The 19957-nt window shown below is 51.8% G+C and overlaps 1 protein-coding gene across 1 annotated transcript in view; it reads left to right on the top strand.

Annotated features, from left to right (window-relative positions):
• Window positions 1–4673: 4673 nt before the first annotated feature.
• Window positions 4674–19957, top strand: part of TGFBI (transforming growth factor beta induced) — a 32160-nt gene continuing 16876 nt past the window's right edge. The window contains exons 1-3 of the mRNA XM_082381426.1: window positions 4674–4880; window positions 9536–9634; window positions 19100–19164. Of these exons, the coding sequence (XP_082237552.1) occupies window positions 4747–4880; window positions 9536–9634; window positions 19100–19164 (298 nt within the window). The 5' untranslated portion in view covers window positions 4674–4746. The remainder of the gene's footprint in view (window positions 4881–9535; window positions 9635–19099; window positions 19165–19957) is intronic.

Raw genomic sequence — 19957 nt, forward strand, 5'->3', positions numbered from 1 at the left:
GTGGAGAGCTTGTTGGAACTGCTCACTCTTCTTGATGTTGAAGCCCTGTTGTCAAGCACAACAGGGTTATTTTCAAAAACTAAACTGTTTTTGGTGATCTCGTAAGAGCCACAAAATGAGAAAATAGTCATTTTTATAAAGTGTCTGAAAAAGTCTAGTAATTATTGTTCCAAACAAGCCTCTCTTTCTCTTTAGTTGGTCTAACATGGAAAGAAAAGGGAAATCTTTCCCAAATGAAAGTGAGCGGGGCTAGCCCCAGTTGGTGGCAGGACATCTGGGATGGAGGACCCCTGTTCCTTTCCCCAGCAACATCTTTTCCTGTGGAAAAACACCCCTCCCACAAAGCAGCAATCTGTGGTGGAAGAACGTGTTTACATTCACAGGGCTCTGCATTTTCTGGTTTTGGAGGGAGGCGAGTGGTGGGACACAGAGGTGGAATTTTTTTTACATCTAAACAGTAAATGAAGTTTTACTGTAATCTCTTTCCTGAGCTCATGGAAAAACTCAAGTCATCGAATGTTAGTTTTACAGATCAGGGAAGTTTTACAACGAGATTACCTGACTTGTCCTAGAGCCTATAAATCTTGCTAGAGGGAGAGCTGGGCTGGGGAAGGCACAGCTCCCAGGCTCTTACACACACAGGGCATCTTCCCTAAAACTGTGATGCAGCCAGTGCTCCATCCCCAGGGGAGACATCAAGCCCAAGCTTGAATCTCTCTGAGCACTTCCCAGTGTCCTATGCCAAGCAGTCCTGTTGAAACAGAGAAATGTTTTGTTTTCAATCAATTAAATGATTATTTTCAGATGATTACACTTCCGTAGGTGCTAACCTATCATATCTTTTCAGTGATCTCTATTATATAGTGCAATTACTGGGAGAGGTAAGCGGCTCGTATCTGTTGGCCCGTTTACATGAATTATATCATGTAATCTACCCTAGAGTCCTGTGAGGTAGGTTTTGTTATCAACTCTATGGGAAAAGTAGCAACTGAGGCTCAGAGGGGTTGAACAACTTGCCCAAGACCACACAGCTTGTAAGTAGTAGGACTGGGATTTGAACCCAGGTCCCCTGCCTCCAGAGCCTGCACTCAGCAGCTTTGTTTTACCAATGCCATCACTCAGGCAAGGCTGGCAATCTACCTGATGGATCCTGGCTTGGGCACCCAAGCTTTAAACCTAAACCATCAAGCAAAGTTGCCAAAAGGCTACTTCCTCACTTCTCAGCATGTATCCTTCCCAGAAACTTCCTTTCATTCCTTACCCTACCCTTCTGGTCGGGACCACCTCGATTTTATAAAGGAGTTATTTTACAGCAGCTTAGACTAGACAATCCATGGAGGCTGCTGTGTTCTTAGACCTCAGCCCAGCTTTCCAGCTCATGATCTTAGCAGCCGTCCACCTTGACTCACTGAGTAGTCATTGCCAAAGACACCTCTTTCTTTGCACGATCACTGTCTGAGAACAAAGTCAGCAGATAGGATTTTTGATGTGGAAATCATCAAGACAGTTCTTCCTATCCCCTGGCTTTTCTTCTTGAGGCTCCAGGAAAAAAAGAAAATGATAAACCCCACAATGAGGAAAAAGACTCATAGATAAAGTGGAGCTAAATCGCAGGCGCCTGAATGCTGAACTTAAAGCCACTGGAGAGGCACCCTCCTCCCTCAGAAAGTTGTTTTCAGGAAAGTCCACTCATTCCAGACTGAAGTATGTGTTTGACAGTCCTCACCAGCCGGCAGAATGAGCCCCATCTGAACAGAGACAGGCAAAGGGATCATCTCCCCCGAAGTGGCAGAGGTCCCAGCCCGGGGAGCAGCCCCCCACAGGTAGCCAGGGGAGGGACTGTCCCAACCCTCCCTCCTGGGGAAATGGGAGGAGAGGAACGAGCAAGGGAATCAGGGAAGGACCTGGCTCTCCCCAAGGTCAAAACCACCCCAGAACATCCCCTAGTCTTCAATGAGGAAGATACGAGCTGGGGTTAGAATGTTCCAGAAAACATTCCGTAGTCTTGTGGTCTTTGGTTTCCTGAGCGCCAACCGTAGTCTAGGAACCGCTCAGTGATAGGGTCCAGCTTGGATCCTCTGCCCCACCTGGCAGTGATGGTGGCTCTCTGAAATCCTCCTCTCCTGTGGCCTCTCAGGGTGTCCCTGGGCCTCGGTTCTGTCAGGGTTCCTTCTCTGTTTCCCCTCAGTCTCTCCAGATGGGTGCTCCCCAGGGCCTGCCATCTCCTCCTCCTCTTCTCCGACACGTGCACCCGAGGGAGACTGCCCAAGTCCAGGGCTTTAGCCACCACCTGCTAGTGTGATGACTCCAGTCTGCATCTTCAGTGCTCACACCTCCCCTGAACTTCAGACCTTCAAAGGCAGCTCCCTCCTGCACATCTCCACCCCGAAATGTGGGTTCTTGTCAGGCATGATATGAACGCACCTGGAGTCACACCTCGCTCCCCACGGGCAACCCAATGTGCACCTTCACCAGCGCCCGTCCTGCATCTCATCATCCCAGCTAGAGACCTTGAGGTTGTCCCTGACTCCACGCCCCCCTCCCCTCCATGCCCTTGGGTTTCCCAGTCTAGTCAGTGCTACCACTGAAATCTCCCTGAAACCTGACCCGCCCTCTCCTCTCCCTCCACCACACTCCAGCTCAGGCCCTCAATAGCTTTTACTCCCTCTGCGCTCTGCCCCTCCTCCAGCCCCCAACTGCTCTGCTTCAGCCTCTCCTTGCTTCCCTTCCCCTCACTCGGATGATCCCCCTCCCCCTCTCCCGTTACACTGGGCTCCTCCTTCCTCACTCCTTTCCAGCAATGTCCTAGCATGTCCAGGCCTTTGTAGACTGTGTCCCCTGTCTTCCACACTGACTCTCCCTTCCTTTCTCAGATAATCTTCTTGGAAGAATCGTCCACACCCTCTACTGCACCATCACTTCATCAAACCACCATCATCTGGCTTCGCCCTCCTGCTCCCACAGCCAAGTCCCCAGCGCCTGTCTGTTTCCCACAAAGCAGATAAGCTTCAGATCTGTGTGCAGCGGTACTCGCTGCTCACAGCCCCCTCCTTCTGGGGCTCCGCATTTCCTCCTGCTCTCTGTCAGCGCTCCTTCACCTCCTTGCTGGCTACTCTCTGCCATGCCTCCTCTCTGTCGTCTGTCATCACCCACCTCTTGCTCCATACGCCCAACCAGAGAATCCATCCGCTCCCACGCCTTCAGCTGCCTACAGCTAAGGAGGACTCCCATGTTGGGATCTCCGTCCCAGAATCCTCGATGGAGCCCCAGATCTTTACATACAACTGCCCACAGGACAGCTGGATGTGTCACAAGCACTTAAAGTCAGTATGTCCAAAACCACTGACCCTCTCCCGGCAAATCTGCACCTCCCTCCATATCCCTCATTCTAAGAATGGTGCTACCATGCAACAAGATGCCCCTGCCAATAGCACCTTAGATATCCCTGGCTCCTCCTCCTCCCCCCCCCAACTCTCTGGGTACAGCCTCCAAGTTCTGCCGAGTCTGTTACCTCCTAGACACCCCCTGGTGTGCCACCCTCCTTCACGCCCACCTCCACTTCCACGGAGCAAGCTCTTGGTCCCCTCCTGGTCACCTGACCTTCCTGCCTTCAGTCTTGCTTATTTTATGTTGTCCTCTCCTAGCCTGCTCCTGCCCCTGGCCTGATTCTCCATCACCTGCAGGACTCTTAGCTTGGGTCTGGGTCCTGTGACATGCCTTCCCTTCTCTCTCTCCTTGACCCTGCCTCCCCATGCTTCAGCCAACCGGACACTTTGAGGGCCCAGAATGCCCTCACTTTGCCTGGCTAACTCCTTCTCATCCTTCCAGCCTAGAGCAGGTGTCACCTCCTGTCAGGCCGGTGCTTCCTCCAGGCTCCCAAGGCCCCAGCTGCCCCTCCCCATAGCAGCTTGTTTTCTGGCCCGAGGGTCTCTGGACTGTGAACTTTTTCAGAAAGAGCCTGGATCTCACTCACTCATCCATCTTTGTCTCCCCAGGCTAGCAGTGCCAGGTAATTGGTGGGCGATTAATAGGTGCTTGAGTGAATACTTATCTCCCTCCCAGGTGACTAGTTGTTTACTTGCTCTGAGCTCCTCCAGGGCAAAAATCTTGTCTTTGCTATCGTTTTGCAGCATCTTTTTCACACGTAGTGCTATACAGATGTTTATTAAAAGAGACAATGAGTGTGTACCAAGGTGGCGGACCCCACCCTTCTCCACGGTTTCCAAGAGTAGCTTGGAGTCTAACAAAACCTGCCATATATATACATATATACATATATATACACATATACATTTATACATATATATATATATATATATTGTCTTCTGTCAATCATAAGATTTACTCCCTATCCATCTTACAGTTAGCAAGCTGGGGGAGGAGAGGGGTGCGCGTGGAATGCGGAGGCAAGTGTGATGGGTAGAATATTGTGGGAATCAGCATGGCCTGAGGCCGGTGAGGCATGTTTGGGCTCAGGACCCTGCAGACCTCGAGGAGGGAGTGAAGGAGTGAGGCCCCGACGGCCCGTTGGTGGACGCTGGGGAGCACGGGAGAGAGGGGCTGGTTGTGAACGATCTTGGGCCGCGGAGGGGGAGTGGGCGGGGCGCGGGGCGTCCGCAGCCCGCCCTCCGCCCGCTCCCCGCCCCTCGGGCGGCTCCCTGCTCTCCGCTTACTTAACCTGCCGGCGGCGACGGCGCTCGCACTCCTCCACGGCTCGCCAGCTCGCCTTGCGCGGCCTCTCGCTCCATGGCGCTCCTCGGGCGGCTACTGCCCCTCGCCCTGGCACTGGCCCTGGGCCCCGCCGCCACGCCGGCGAGCCCCGCCAAGTCTCCCTACCAGCTGGTGCTGCAGCACAGCCGCCTCCGGGGTCGGCAGCACGGGTAAGCGGGCGCCCCCATGGGGGGCGGAGGGACTGGGCGTCGGGGCCGTCGGAGCGGGCTGGGGGCGCCGGAGACAAAGCCCGAGCCTAAAGCAGGCTGTGTGGGACGCTCGGAGGGACCAGCCCTGCAGGAGGTGGAGGGAGGGAGGCGGGGACGATGGAGGAAAGTCAGCAGGAGGCACTGTGTAGAGGAAGCGGATGGGAGAGCTGACCCGTCACCCCTACTCGGGCCAAGAGCGTGAGAGGGATCCCGGGCTTTGAGCTTCTCCCAGGGGAGACCGCTTGGCAGCTCTCTGCCCCGAATCACCGTGGGAAGGTGGCCAGGGCAGAGAGGGAGCCCACCCAGCAGGGCACAGATTCCAGTCCAGCCAGGTCCTTGTCCAGCACCTTAAGACGTGTCGCTGGGGCCACACAAGCTGGCAGCAACCAAGGCCCCCAGGCTCCTGTTCACCTGTCCAGGCCTACACCCCCGACCTGGCAGCAGACAGTGCCCTCCAGGCACAGCGAGGGCAGTGCGGCATCCGCTCCCCGGGCGGATGGAGAGCAGGAGAGTGTGCCGAGCCTCGCACACATTGTACAGATGGGGAAACAGTCTGGAGAGGACACGCCACTTCCCCACGGACCTTCAGTATGTACTGGAGCTGGGATTGGAATCGCTCTTAAAACACTGGCTGGGTTTGTAAATTTGGGACGTTATCATTGCAGATATTCCTTTGAGACACTGAAGATGTGTTGGTTTTAGGGGGCAAACCCAGGCAAAAGGTCTGACCTGGTAAAGACCCCGGCCCAGACCCAGGCAGAGATGGGCAGTGTTTCTACATCCCAAACTAGGCCCTCCCGCTTCACACATAGCCAGGCTTTGCTGGAGCTTCCAGCCTACCTGGGTGCACTGACTCCTTTTTCACAACTAGGTAGAACTGTATGTGGATAGTCGTGTCACAGCCCAAATGCCATTGGGTCTGGCATTTGCTCCCAGGTGGTGCCCAGACCACCATGTGACTGGGCAGATCTGTACTCAGATCAAAACTCACCGTTGGAAGTGATCAGAGTTGTCTTCATAGGGCTTTACAAAGCCTTGGCTCCCTGCCCTTCGAAGCGCCCCCTCCTTGGGAGCAGTCATCCTTGTTACCTCTGCCTGTGTGTGGCCTTGTGGCCTTACTTGGCCTTTCAGGTGCCCAGGGCTGTGGGGAGGGGACTGATGGGAGTGAGTCTGACCCCTCTGCAGAGTGAAAGCCATCCAGGCCATGCTGCAGCCTCAGCACCCTGCAAGAGAGAGGAGAGCACAGGGGATGTCCCGGGGTCTTTCGGGAAGTGCAAGATGCACCTTTGACTTAGGCCGGGTACAGTAGGGTGAGGGGACAGGGCAGAAAGACGAGGGGGAGACGAGGCATAAAGTCAAAATGTGAGCACCTGGCATTTTCATTGTCTCTGCCCAGCTCACCATTGTCCCTCTGCCTTTCTTACCAGTGGAGCATGTCCTGTTTGGGTGCTGCAGTCCTCCTGGGAGGTTTCTGTTCCCGCTGTATCTTCTTAGGCACTAAGTCAAGAAAAAGCCCCAATAGCATGCCCTGTGGCACTGTTACCCGGAGTGGTGGCTCTGTGCGCTCCACAGTGAAGCTTCCCCAGTGGTGCTGACAGGGTTCCAGCAGGAGCCACCTCTGCGGCAAGCCTCCTTCCTGTCAAAGCCCAGAAAAGCCACAGACCAGCTGGAAAATAGGTTTTCTTTTTTTTTTTTAATGCAAATGCTCTTTATTATAAAGTTCAGACGTTAGATCAATTTCCTCCCTCCCCGCCCTCCCCCCACCCCTGCAGGCTAATCCTCTTGACTAGCCGCTTGCAGTGCGGTTGAAAAGGCCTCCAGTGAGCTGTGATGGACAGGATGGTCTAAGCAGTCCCTGGTGTGCACCCTCCCCCGATAAAGCGTGGACACACAGGCAGGTGAACTGTGACAAACAGTTGCAGACACAGCCGCGTTTACTCTGATCTATGAAAACCTCACAGGGCTGCCTGACTTTGCCCTTGGGGGTGGCACCCTGAGCAAAATGGATAATCTTGTTCAAACTCTGGCCATCTTTTAAAGTGAGATCTGGTGGGAAGGGAAAGGTAAGCTCTTTTTTAAAGGAAATGTTGTATGTGTGCTTCACACGACGTGAAGGAAGAAATAATAAGCGGGCCCTGCTCACCCTTTATCACCGTCACCACTTTTGCTTTCATCTTCACCACAACACAGTGAGCTCTGTAGTGTGCGTTCCCATTTTACAGATGGAGAAACTGTGGCTTAGTGAGGTGGAGTGACTTAGTCCAAACACAGAAAGATGCTGGGAAAGTAGTGACTATGACATGGTCTCTTGACTCCCGGCTGTTATCTGTGTTGCTATAAGGAAGGAAAAAAACAGTACTGAAAGAGAAGTAAAAATGCAGTCACACTTCCAAATATCAACAACCAAAACTGGACTGAATTTTCTGAAGCACTTGATTTTCAAATCCAAGTTGAACAGCAGAGCTGTTGTGCTTGAGGCAGAAGTCCCAGAAATGGGGTGCTCATTTTGATTAAACTTCAGCATAAATTTCCTGGGTACACAGCCCACCCCTCCCACCCTGATGTGAGAGGGCGTGCGTCACAGAGACCCCCAGCCTCCGCTCCTGTCTCAAAGGGCAGCAGCAGTGGAAACTCACTCCACAGAGGAATGTTGGAGCCACATCCACAAGAGACTCTGAAGATTTTGCCAAACGCCTACGGAAAGTTGCAGGGAATTCATCAACAGTAATTGTTTCCTGCTTGGTCAGATAGAAGAACTTCTGAAATTGTACAGCAATAAACAGCACCTGTGGCTGGAGTGTGGCCAGCGGGGACTCTCTCAGGGTTATGTGGGGACTGCTGTAACCTATGAATGCCGTGCAGCAAACTGAGAAACACGTTGGCTTCTGTAAAAATCCTCTGGAGGCTGTGGGCATTTGGTCAGACCCAGCCAGGAGCAAGGGGGTAAGGGCTGTTCTCCCTGCTGACCTGCGGTTTCCTCTCTAGCCTCAGCTTCTCTCACCCTCAGGTTCTTAACAGTAACTCACTAATATTTACTGGGCTTCCTTGGCCCTCTCACCTTTGCCTGCTGAACCACAAACTGGACAAGAGGTGACATCCAGGTGGTAGAAGAGACAGGGCAGAGAGGTAAAGGGTCAGTGTGCCCTCCCACCCAATAACCTGACTCTGAGTATTTGAGAATTGACCAAGTTCCCATAGCCATATGATGGGGACGGCAGGTGCTGCCCTCACTGCAGTATCAGTGTCTTCCCGAAAAATACCATGCATCTCAAATGATGGCAATCGATTATATTTGTAAAGTATCAAAGGAAGTGATATTTAGAATTGATACCTGAGGTTCTCTGGGCATAGAGGTTTTGTGAAAGCCCTTAGTCTCTTCGCTTTGCTTTGCTCTGGCTTGTGATTCAGCCAGGTGAACTGCCTGCCTCTGGCTCAGGAAGACCGCCTCCCACTTGTCACCGCACAGCCACAGCTGCCTCCTTCCCCAGGGGCTCCCAGTAAATGTCCTGCCACCACATGGCCTGAGCATGGTTTGGGTCAGAACTTGGTACACTGGGTAAAATACACAAAAACAAAACCCCACGTCTCTGGGAAAGCAGACTTCTCAGCAGAACCTGGGTGTTTGCACAGGGTTGCTCAGGAGGCTTCTGAGCTGGGTGGTCCTGGGAGCAGGTCATTCCAAGCCCCTCTGCACCTGACCTGGTGCTCAGCCGCATCTAGAACATGAAAGAAAGAACAAGGCAGAACACCTGCCCTCAGGGTTCTTTGGAGGGTAGTTGAAGAGAAGACATACACGGCCCGGTCAGTTTGGGGTTCTGTTTGGTAGCCAGCATCAAACAAGGGCTGTATCACCAGTCAGAGGTGGACAGAAGAGTGTCACCTGGGGCACTGGAAGAGGGCTTTCTGCGGGGAGTGGGATGCAAGCCGGGGCCTAAGTAATAAATGACTGAGTTCAGTGAGCGAGCATCTCCTTCCAAGGTCCTGACAGCAGGTGGCCGTGCCCCCTAGTTTCCAGGGTGGGCGCTTCAGATAGGCCGTGTTTGGGAGCCAGGCAACTGCCTAGGGACGCAGAGGATGTCTGTGTGTGGAGCTGCCTGGGAGGTGCTGGGGCCCGGACCTCATGACCACAGGACCAGCAATGCCCACAGGGAGGCCAGGTTAAAGCCTGTGGGTGTTTGGGCTCAGTGTGGAGTGGAGGTGCAGAGAAAGGCTGGGGGGCCTCTCTCAAAGCTGCTGTTCTTAGCAAGCACACCACTTTTACTTAGCTGATATTCTCCATCTATAACATGGAGTCTAAAATTTTTAAGATGTTTGTATTTACACTTACCAAGTGTCTGTGTCAAAGAAGAATGCTTAAATGAAATTACGTCACTGTATGAGATATACTTCGACAATTTTCAAATCGGAGGGGGATATTTTCAGGGGGATGCTGGAAATCTAGGTCACGAGGGCCAGAATGTACCCCCAAGCCAGCCCCTGGAACCAAGACCGAAATGACTGTATCTTCTCCATATCTAGAACGTTCTGGTGACCCAGGAGGGCCCACGTGGTGGGAGGGATGTGGAGGTGGGTGGACATGCTGACCATCTTGCTAACACGGCAGCTTTTGTTTTCAGCCCCAATGTGTGCGCTGTGCAGAAGGTCATTGGCACCAACAAGAAGTACTTCACCAACTGCAAGCAGTGGTACCAGAGAAAGATCTGCGGCAAATCCACGTGAGTATCTGGAACCACCCGAGCCCTCCAGCCACTGGGGAGGCTGCCCTCGATGTGCACGGGCTGCAGGTGCCCCTGGGCGTGGGCCAGCCTTCTGGAGCCGTGAAGATGCGTGTGCAAGCATGTCAGGGAACTGTGTGCTTGGGAGTGGTGTTTTTTGTAGGCTTGCCAATTTTGTTTTTCATTTTTAAGGCTCCTGACAATACTTGGATACATTTTTCAGGGCTGACTTGGGATTACAAGAAACATGAAACATGGTGTGGGTGTGTGTGTGTGTGTGCGTGCTTCCTAATCCTCACTAAATGATACAAACACAAATATTCAGTGGAGAAGCCGTCAGCCTCTGACTCTGGGAAAGAAAGCCCATTAGTGAACTTATACCCGGTTCCTGCTCTGCAATCCAAGGTAAATGCCCCCAAAAGACTTAGAGTGCCTAGAAATATGCATGTAATAAGACAGCGTAACATATTAAGAACGCAGGCTCAGACTCCCTGATTCAAGGGCTGGCTCTGCCACTTACCTGGGCAGGTGTCTTCACCTTTGGAATCCTCAACTGCCTCATCTGTAAAGTGGGAATAACAATAGGACTACCTTATGTGATTGTTATGAGGATTGAATGAAATAATGCACAGGAGAGGCTAAGTTAGGTACCTGGCACATAGTAAGTGCTCAGTAAATGCCACCTGCTGTTATTTGCAAATCTCAGCCCCACAAACAGAAGTGAGACACCAGGGAGTGTGGACCCCTGTGGTTACAGGAGGGCTTGTTGGTGCCTCTCTCAACACGATCAGCACGGAGGGAGGCGGCATTCACCCCGACTGCCGACTGCCGTGTGGCCTGCATGTTCTAACAGAATTCCGGGGAAACCTAATCTATTTTGGCACCAGCCATCAAAAGATCTCAAAGCTGGCTGTCTCCTACGGACAGGAAGATGTGCCGTGCAGAACTCCTTGAGCCACTTGTGAGGGGCTGACCTTCTTCTTATCTGTGTAATGAGAGGATTAAGAGATGCTAAGCCATGATCTTGAAGCCTTTCCCATGTTAGGGATTTTTAAATGTATTGCTCGTGACTTGCTTTTGAGCAGATGTCTCCTCTAACTGAAGGAAGGGAAAAATGCTCTTTCCTTGAGATGTACATGGAAATAAATATCCCAACTTGTGACCCTGACTGTGTCCTAACACAGTTATCAACTCTAGTATGGATCAGGGAAATTGTAGATCAGGGCAGAGGTGGGGAGAGACCAGTAGCTCCCTGGGAGCCTGTCAAGGGCAGGGCCATGACAATTGGTTCCCCACTTGACCAAGCCCAGCCACAAAGGCAAGAGTTGAGTGAGCTAAGAGGACCCACCTCCCAGGTTTAGGGAACAAACAAACCCCCAGCCAGAATTCTTGCTGCTGTGGACAAAAAGAGATTATGCAAATAATATACACATGTCCTTACCTGGAACCCAAGTTAAAAAAAAAAAAAAAAAAAAAAAGAATACCTTCAGTACTCTTTGACTTTTCCCATGTGTGTATATTATCTACTAAAATAAACAATTAATTACTTAATTAAACACAGAGCCAGGCCTCACATAATTGCTTCTTGGAAGATGACCAGAGCCCTAGGTATCAAGCATCTCAGAGCCCTGGGTTTCAAGCACCTCGGAGCCCTGGGTTTCAAGATGCCACCTTTTTGTTCTTTCTGGTTTCCCTAAAAATGGGACCCACTTATGATGTCAAGCTGGCAACAGGGTGGCATTGGCCATGGTATTTCAGGGTGGCCCCTGTTGAAGCATTTGTCTGACTAGTTAACAGTAGCTTGGGAATATTCCCCAGCAGTTCCCAGGTTGACGCTGCTGTGGGTGATGAGTCGCCTTGGCTTATTGGCTCTTGGTACCTGCACCCTTCTCCACTGATGTGCCAGGACGGGTGCAGGCAGCACAGCTGTATGTTGGCCAAATGTTCTTGTTAAGGGGTCATTAAGATGTGATGGTGCAGCACCAGTGAGCACAGGGGGAGCCCAGGCACTGGGGGAAGGAATAGACAGGTAGGTGTGGGTGGGGAAATGGAGGTGTAGAGCAGGGCCAAGCAGAGCCCAGGGCCCAGTCCCAGCCATTGAGCTGGTCTTACAAAGCCAGAGGGGATGACCGGCACCTACAACTCTGCAATGTGCTGTTGCTTTGGGCAGCTTAAAAAAGAGGAAATGGGGACAGAAAATCATGAGTTGGTAAAAAAAAAAACTTCACGATCCAGGATAAGAAGGTCCCTTCCTGGAACATTGTGTGCAGCGTCAGGAAGGTGAAGCTGACTGGGGGGAAATCCAGAGAACTCAGGCAGGGAAAGGGGAAGTGGTTGGATTCATCTCCACTGTCCCCGAGAGAGCTGAGAAGGAGCAGCCTTGTAGTTTGCTTGTGCCCGGGATTAAGACCCATGAAGGAGCTGCCATCTGGGCACCAGGAATTCAGTGCCATAGCTGGTCGGGAGAGGAGAGGGTTGTGCTGGCTGGAGTTGATGTCATCCTGGTGACAGTGGGTCCCTTGGTGCATTTATTTGGGAGATGACCATACTGGGAAACGGCAAGCATGGTTGTGGTTGGAGCAAAGAGGGCCTTCTCAGCGTGGGGTCCGCCTGGGCAGTGGGGATCCTCCCAGCACGACTCCAGGGAAGAGGCTGGAGCAGAGGTGTGCACTGGGGTGCATGGGGGCAAAGTGTCACGGGGAAGGGGGTAGCACAGGTCACCAGGGGGCCCAGGACCCACAGGAGAATTGGAACTTGAAAGCAGATAATTGGCACTAAGTACAGGACCAAGGGATGAAGGCTTTGCCGGGTCAGGTCACACAGAGGCCCAGCAGCCTGGAGCCAAATGTCTGCTGCAGTGAGGCCCCGACTCCACCTCCACAGAGGGGGGGAGGGGAATGGCCACGTTCAGCACTCAGCACTCCCATCAGGCCACTGCATCCATCATCTTTAGACGATAGCTCTTCTGTATTTCCAAAAAGAGTCTTGGTGCTGTTTGTCAAGCCTGATGCATGGGTTTTTATTACAGGAAGTAGTTACCAGTGGGCCCCTATTTAGTGACTTGAGTGAATTTTATTACTTAGAAATTCATTTAATTTCAGATCCTAAAGAGCACCAGTGTGACACAACAGCTAATCAAGCAAAGAGGGTCATTTCAGTCCTCGGTCTGATCAGTAACCATAACACTTTTACATACAGCAGCTGAAGCAATGGTGCAGGAAATTGTGCTCAGGAAGCCTGGCTGCCTCGGACAGGCCTTCTTTGTAGAAGCCCCGGCAAGAGGGAGGCCCATTTAACAGCCAAGTCAGAGCTGACGTCGTGGGGATGTAATGAATCACAGCAGGAGCTCAGGCATCCTCAGTGAGGCACAGGGAGGGCCAGCGCAGGAGCTAGCAGGTAGGGGTGGCAGCTGTCCATTCCAAAAGGCTTGACGTTGTTTCACAAGCAACGCAATTCACAAACACAGTAGCCAAGATGAGCTGGCAGGACATTCCCCCTTCTCTAGTAGCAAGCATTGCTTTGCCCAAGGGCTGAAATATTAATACTTCTTCAGCACTGCCTTCAAGTTTAGACATTTCACTTCTACCGAAGCCAGCTGGTGTATGGTCGAGATTTTCCATCATTTGGCAAAGCTATTTCCTGTAGATCTCATTTGGGCAGGGCACCCAGGGACATCTGCAGTGAAGCTGAGGAAGAACCTTCCTTTCCTCCCTCTCCTGTATCCCACAGCCTCGGTCCCAAGAGGGAAAAGAAGAGGATGGTGAGAAGCCATCTAGGGATGCCAAGCTAGCCTCAGACCCACACCAGCACCTCCTTCCCTGTTTCATATTCCCTGTGCAGCCCCCTGGGACCGCGTGGCTAACCTGCTCTGAAATAACTCAGATTTGACATATGCCAAACACCTCTGTTGTGCAGTGCTTCCTGAAGGTTCTATCCCATTCTGTAAACTCCTAGGAGGCAGCTTAGCTGACAGGGAATCTTGTTCTGTTGAGTATTTACATGAACCCATGTACCATTTGGGGTTAGGCCCTGTGGTAGGCAGAATAATGACCCCCTAAAGCTGTCTACATCCTCACCCCTGAACCTGTGAATATGTTACCTTACAAAGGAAAAGAGACTTTGCGGATATGATTAAGTTAAGGATCTTGGCGGGGGTGGGGGGGGGGAATGATTATCCTGAATTATCTGATGAGTCTAATATAATCATAAGGGTCCTTGTAAGAGGAAAGCAGGAGGGTCAGAGTCAGAGAAGGAGATACGACAATGAAAACTGAAGTTGGAGTGATGTGACCACAAGCCAAGAAATGCAGGCAGCCTCTAGAAGCTGGAGAAGACAAGGAGTAGGTTCTCCCCTAGAACCTCTGGAAGGAATACAGCCTTTGGTTTTAGCCTCGTAAGTCCAACTTCTGACTCTAACATCCAGAATTGTAAGATAATAAATTTTGTGGTTTTAACTCACTAAATTTGTGATGATCTGTTCTAACCACAGTGGGCCCTATCTATTAACTTTTATAGCTGTGTTATGGGGAATTTATTTATTACATGTGATTTGATCAGTGGTCTCCTGCAGGACATGGCTTTCAATGAAGTTATTAACCTAACTTCAATTTAAAGTTTATACCTGGAATTTTTTAGGAAGAAGCTCCACAACTGAGTGCTTAGTAAATATCAATTAGCTGGTAAGTGCTTTTCATAGGTTAGCTCGTTCAGTTCTCACAATCATCCCTTAAGACCAGTGTGATCATTAGCCCATTTACAGAGGGGAAGACTGAGGCTCAGAAAGCCTAAGCAACCTGCTCAAAGTCATCCACTGGTGAGTGGGAGAGGTCCAGTTATTCTGCATGCTGCCCCCAGGGGAGAACCAAGCCCAGCAGCTAGTTTTGGTGACATGGGGGGGAGCCCAAGTGAGCAGCCTTGGAGCGCCTGGGTCAACTGCCCCAGATCTTTCTTCAGCCCTAAAACCTGTGACTCTAGGTCCCAGGGAGAAGGCCTCCTCGGGGTCAACAGAGGCCCTTTGGCCCAGAGCCACCAACCTTTGCTTACCCGCAGCCTGGTGGTCATTGAGAACCCCTGTTGCAAGGGGGCTCCCTCCCTAGTCAGATGGAGAGCATGGGAACTGAGGAGACACAGCCAGCATCCAGGAGACCCCCCCCCCCACCACCACCCAAATACCCTCACAAACCATGTGCAAACAGACATCACCAAACAATGTAAGTGTATTTTCCCAAGGTTCCGTCTCATCACTCGCCAAGCTGGACCCTGGTGAATGGGATAGTGATGGAGTCTTTAGTGGTAGACAGTAGGTTAAAACAAGCCCTTTTTTACCAGGGGACTCAAGATTTTCATTTTCTCCTGGGAGGCTTAAGAGAGCTCAGCTGAGTGCAGAAAATGAACTCATCCAGGCAGGCACATGTCTAGACAACATCAGTCTGTGTTTGTTCAGTGATTCCCTTGGAAATCATGACACGCTGGATGGTTTACCTTCGGTCACAGGAAACTGGCTCTCAGGCTCCATTCCTTACCGCACTACTTCAGAGTCAGGTTAATCCCTAGGTGTTTACAGCCGTCACAGCGGCCAAAATCGTGAAGCGTGCTTGGGAGAGAGTGATTGCTTTAACTTATTATATTACCTCCTTGAAAAATTATTTTGGGGAGAGAAAAACCAATGCTTCTCTCTTTATCCAGTCGTGAGTAAAACTTTGGAGGGGAATGGAGGAGAGCTTTGAGACTCTATTTCAATTCTTTAGGCCTTGGATTGACACTGCCTTTTGCACCCACCCCCTGCCTCTTTCAAACGCCCGTCTAAGTCAGGCACCTTCTCTGACTTTCTTCCTCAAATTGCTCTTCTGACATGGGAAGTTGGAATAAGAAAATTAGTGTCTCATTACCCTAGAGGATATACTTTTTCTGAGGTTTTTGCTTATTGGACTGTGTCAGGCCAAGGAGAAGCCAGGAGCCTTTAATCAGAGCAGCTTTTGCTGATAAGATTCGATTCGGAGACCAGCAGATTGGTTCTCCCTGTGCAGGGAAGCCAGGGAACCAGGGAGGCACGGAGCGGGGCTCCCTGTGGTTTCCATCCTTTCCTGCGTTCATCCTGGAGAGATGAACCTCTCCATCAGAACCACAACTCTGTGATTGCCCCAGGGGCCCGTCTCCCCACAGCATGTGTGTTTTCCCCAGGGCCAGAGCCCAAGGAAGGTGGCACACGGGGCTGAGAAAAGGGCGTGTGAGTCCTGAAGGGTTTGGTCAGGATCACCTCAATGGGCTTTCTTCTTGGTCTGCAATTTACAGCTGCCCTCTGCTTCTCCAGGGCCAGGCAGACTGGTTCTGAAAAGACCTGGTATTGTTGGGACAGTTGAGCAGGGTAACAGCCAGCCGTGGAAACGTTTCAACCCATAAGGCTACCAGGCTGAGGGTGAGAGGCGTGGGTCACCCCATGCCCCTAGAGAGTGCCGGGGATGCCAGAATATGGGTAGCACGAGGGAAGAGGAGGGAGAGGCCAGCAGGGCGGGAGGATTAGGAGAAGGCTTCCTGGCAGGGAGCCACACTCAGCTAACCAGGAAAAAGCCTTTGGCTAGGGGGCTGAGCCCCTGCAGGGGGTGGTGTGTCCCCCACGTCCAGCCCCTGTGGGACACAGGTACAGAAAGCCCACCTGGAGAGAAGGGGCAGTGAGTGCTGACAGGGGTTAGCTCTGATCACATCGGAGAGACCACCTGCGTCCTTTTGATGTCAGACTTTCCAAATCAGTCCACTTTCCCCCAAATATGTGCACTGTCAAGAGCAATGGAAAAGGGTCTGGACTTGATGAAATGTGGGGAGAGTCCTAGATCTGCCCCTCCCCAGCTGTGATCCTAAGAAACTCCTTTGCCCCCAGAGCCCTTTCAGCTTTCTGATTCCATCCTGCATTTCCTTCTCCACGCGGAGACGTCCCTGCTTACGTCTGTCCCTGCTCCCCTGCCCGGCAGCCTCCGTTTCTCCTGTCATTCCCCCCATCTCTTCCCGCCTCCACACACACGTGGCCACAGGAACCAGTAAGTTCACACCTGGGGGGCTGACTCTCTGTTGTCCTCAAGGAAATCCTGGTGAGGTCCCCTGAGCTATTGAGCTCTCTTGTGGCTTTGTAGGATGGAACTCAGACGCTGACACCCTGGGAGAAGGGTCTTTGGCCAGAAAAGCCTTTGGCTGGGGGCTCCAAGGCATGGAGTATCAGCACCATGTGCATGGGGGACCCCAGAGATGATGAAGGCTTTGAGGAGAAGACCCCTCCTCCAGCTGCGCTTCTCCAACTCCAGGGAAGGTCACCCAGGCACTTTTAGAAAGAAGCTAAGCTTTGGGGGACTTGACCGAATCCCACTTCCTCAACCCCAGCCACAGAGCCCTGGCATTTATCAGAGGAAGCCTGAGATTCCACGCATGCGTGTTCCCGGTCCTATGGGCTGAAGGCTTGCGGCTCTCCCTAGGTTTAGCTACGAGAAGCTGGCAGACACTATCCTACTTTGAAAAAGTGCTTCTCTACCCCTTAGAAATAATCCCATTGGCTGGAATTGTGAGTGTGAAGTTGGAAGTAACCTTAGAGATCATCTAGTTTAACTTCACCTTATTTTACAAAAGATCAGGAAGCTGAGACCCAGAGAGAGAAATGGACTTTCAAGGCCACCCTGCTAGTTACTGATGGATGACAAGCCTAGTCTCCTGATTCTAATACCGTTTAGTTGCATCATGTTGCCTTTGAAAGGTTGTGGGTCAGTCAGATCTCACGTTTGCTGCAGAAGATGACTAGTTTCCAAAGAGAAAACCGTGAGTTAGTCAGGATCAGTCCTGAGACCACCAGCCTGTTTAACCCTTTTAAATAGGGCTGAAAGGTTAGAAAGGAAAGGGCTGGGAGGAAGGCTGGGAGAAAAGGGGAAGAGGAAGTCAGGAGGATGGAGAGAGCAGGGCAGAGAAGGATGTGCATGGTGTCACTCCTCAGAAATGTCCTGGGGGCTCATTTCTGGCCCAGTGACACCCATAGCTCCCTAGCAGCCTAAGCGTCCTAACTAATCTGTCTCTGAAAGATTAGTTAACAGAAGATGAAGCCTGGACAACAGATGAACCAGGCTTCATCTTCACATGACTCACCCGGGCTTCCCTGAGACAACTGCAGTGGAATTAGTAAGAGCAGAATGTCCTGGGCTTACTGAGTGCACCCTCCCCCCTCCCAAAGGCCAGACTTCTGTCTGATCTGCCTGCTTCTCTCCTGGTGATGTCATTAAACATCCTGTGAGTGGCCGCGGTGAGCGGCTCTGTGGTAAACCCGCTGCAGTTCAAGGCTGAGTTCTCTCCTGTCCTGAAGGGCACATCCATGTGAAAGAAAGGAAGGGGCGGGACAGGGCTGTTGGCTTCTGGTTCCAGGGCTTCCGAGGAGGGGCTGTGCTCACGCCGCTGGTGCAGGGGTGGCGTTCGACGGGACAGGGGGATTTGATATGAAGCAAGTCTTTCTTAGAACACTTCCTTCCTTGTGATGTTCTTGGAAATTCTCAGTCTTCTGGGTTTCACCAGGATGCCGGGTTAGCTGAAGCTTTGCATTTCAGACCTCCAGAAGGTGGTGAGTGTTCCACAGTGGACCAGTCTGAGTTAGAAGAGGAGGCTTTAAGTTTTCCTGCCAAATGACTTCAAAGTTTAAAACCATAAACTGCCAGTCTTGTTCATCCAAATACAAAGAATCTCGCAAACTGGCAATATCAGTCGCCTCCTGGAAGGACAACGAGATGGTTGAGGGAGGAGGGTGGATGGGGAGCATTTTACTATAGAATCCTTTGTAGATTTTGAAACTATATAATGTTTTCATTGATGAAAAATTTGTTTTTAATTTAAAGAAACAGAAGAACAAGCGTCTTGATAAGAAAGAACTCTGTTTTTATTTTAAAGTGTGATCGTGAAGATTGAGAAAAACTTGATCATATATACAATACACTACCCTTCCTGGTTATTAAGTCAGAGAACCAGAAGACCATGGGCTGTTTAATCTGATGACCATTGCACAATACATGCACACATCTTACAGATGAGGAATCTGAGGCCCAGAGAGGAGACGGGACTGGCAGACTCAGAGCCAGAAAGGTCCAGGGCTCCTTCTCCTCCTCCCTGCTGCCTCTCGGGAACGCTGCCCACTGGGTTCCCCATGAATTATGTTGGAGATAAATTCTTGGTGAGGATGTTTTCTAATGCCACCACGGATATGCTGCCGCCATCCTCTGACTGTATCCCGGTTGCATTGCTATAGGTGATGGCAACCGCTGGGCACCTTGTACAAAGCTGAAGAGGCGTGACAAGCTTCTTGCCAATGAAAGGCACAAAGATGACTGAGTGTGTGGTCTCCTCCGAGAGCAGGCTATGTGCCCCATCATGTCCCTTCCTGGAGCGAGGGCTGATGACACAGGAGGGGGAGGGAAGTCCTGCCTAATACACGTGTGTGTCTCGTTACAGAGTCATCAGCTACGAGTGCTGTCCCGGATATGAGAAGGTCCCGGGAGAGAAGGGCTGTCCAGCAGGTGAGTAAGCCTTGCCTGTTGGCACGGATGGAAGGGAAGGAGGGAGAGAGGAGCACCCACGTGAAGGGCAGCAGAGTCTGAGTGGGGGTCCGAGGGATGAGACTCCATGACAGGGCCAGAGGATGGAAGCTGGAAACAGCAGGTTTCCTGCGCTGCTCCTTCCTGTACAAGCCGACTGCTTAACACGCTGCGGGAACAGACTCTGATCCTGACCTGCCTGTGCCCTCTGCACGAGGCACAGGCTCCTGGCCTTGCTGTCTCTGGCTGGGAGTGATTCTAAAGACATCCAGCATTTCTCATCAGCCCTGCTGGAGAGTGGATGGCGTGCGCCTGGTCTCCGGCTGGGCTGGGAACACCAGGCCACGCCCCCCTCACTCTGTCGGAAGCCGGCCCAATGGAGCTCGTAGGCACGGGAGCGGCAGGCCAGGCCGGCTTCCCCAGAATCAGCCAAGGGTCCCACGATGGCCATGCGGGTCCACAGACGACATGGTACCTGTGAATTTACTAGATCCTTTCCTTTAATCCCACACACCCCTGGGGACTGTACAGAGGAGGATTTTTTTTTGTTTTAACTTTGAAAACTTCGCTGTTTCATTAGTTGAGAATGTGAGACTGAGACTTAAAAGGAAGGGGGGGTGATTTGGTTGGTGCCATGGTCACGAAGGGGGTGTGGTCGGCATGGGCTGGAGCCGCGGCCTTCCTGACTTAAGTGGCAGGACAGGTGGAAAACGTGGGATGGGGAAGGAGATGACCCGGAAGGTGGGACCCAGCCTCTGGCCCTTAGTTTCAGGCC

The sequence above is a fragment of the Balaenoptera borealis genome (genome assembly GCF_965194805.1).
Source record: "Balaenoptera borealis genome assembly, chromosome: 2".
In the NCBI taxonomy this organism is placed as follows: domain Eukaryota; kingdom Metazoa; phylum Chordata; class Mammalia; order Artiodactyla; family Balaenopteridae; genus Balaenoptera; species Balaenoptera borealis.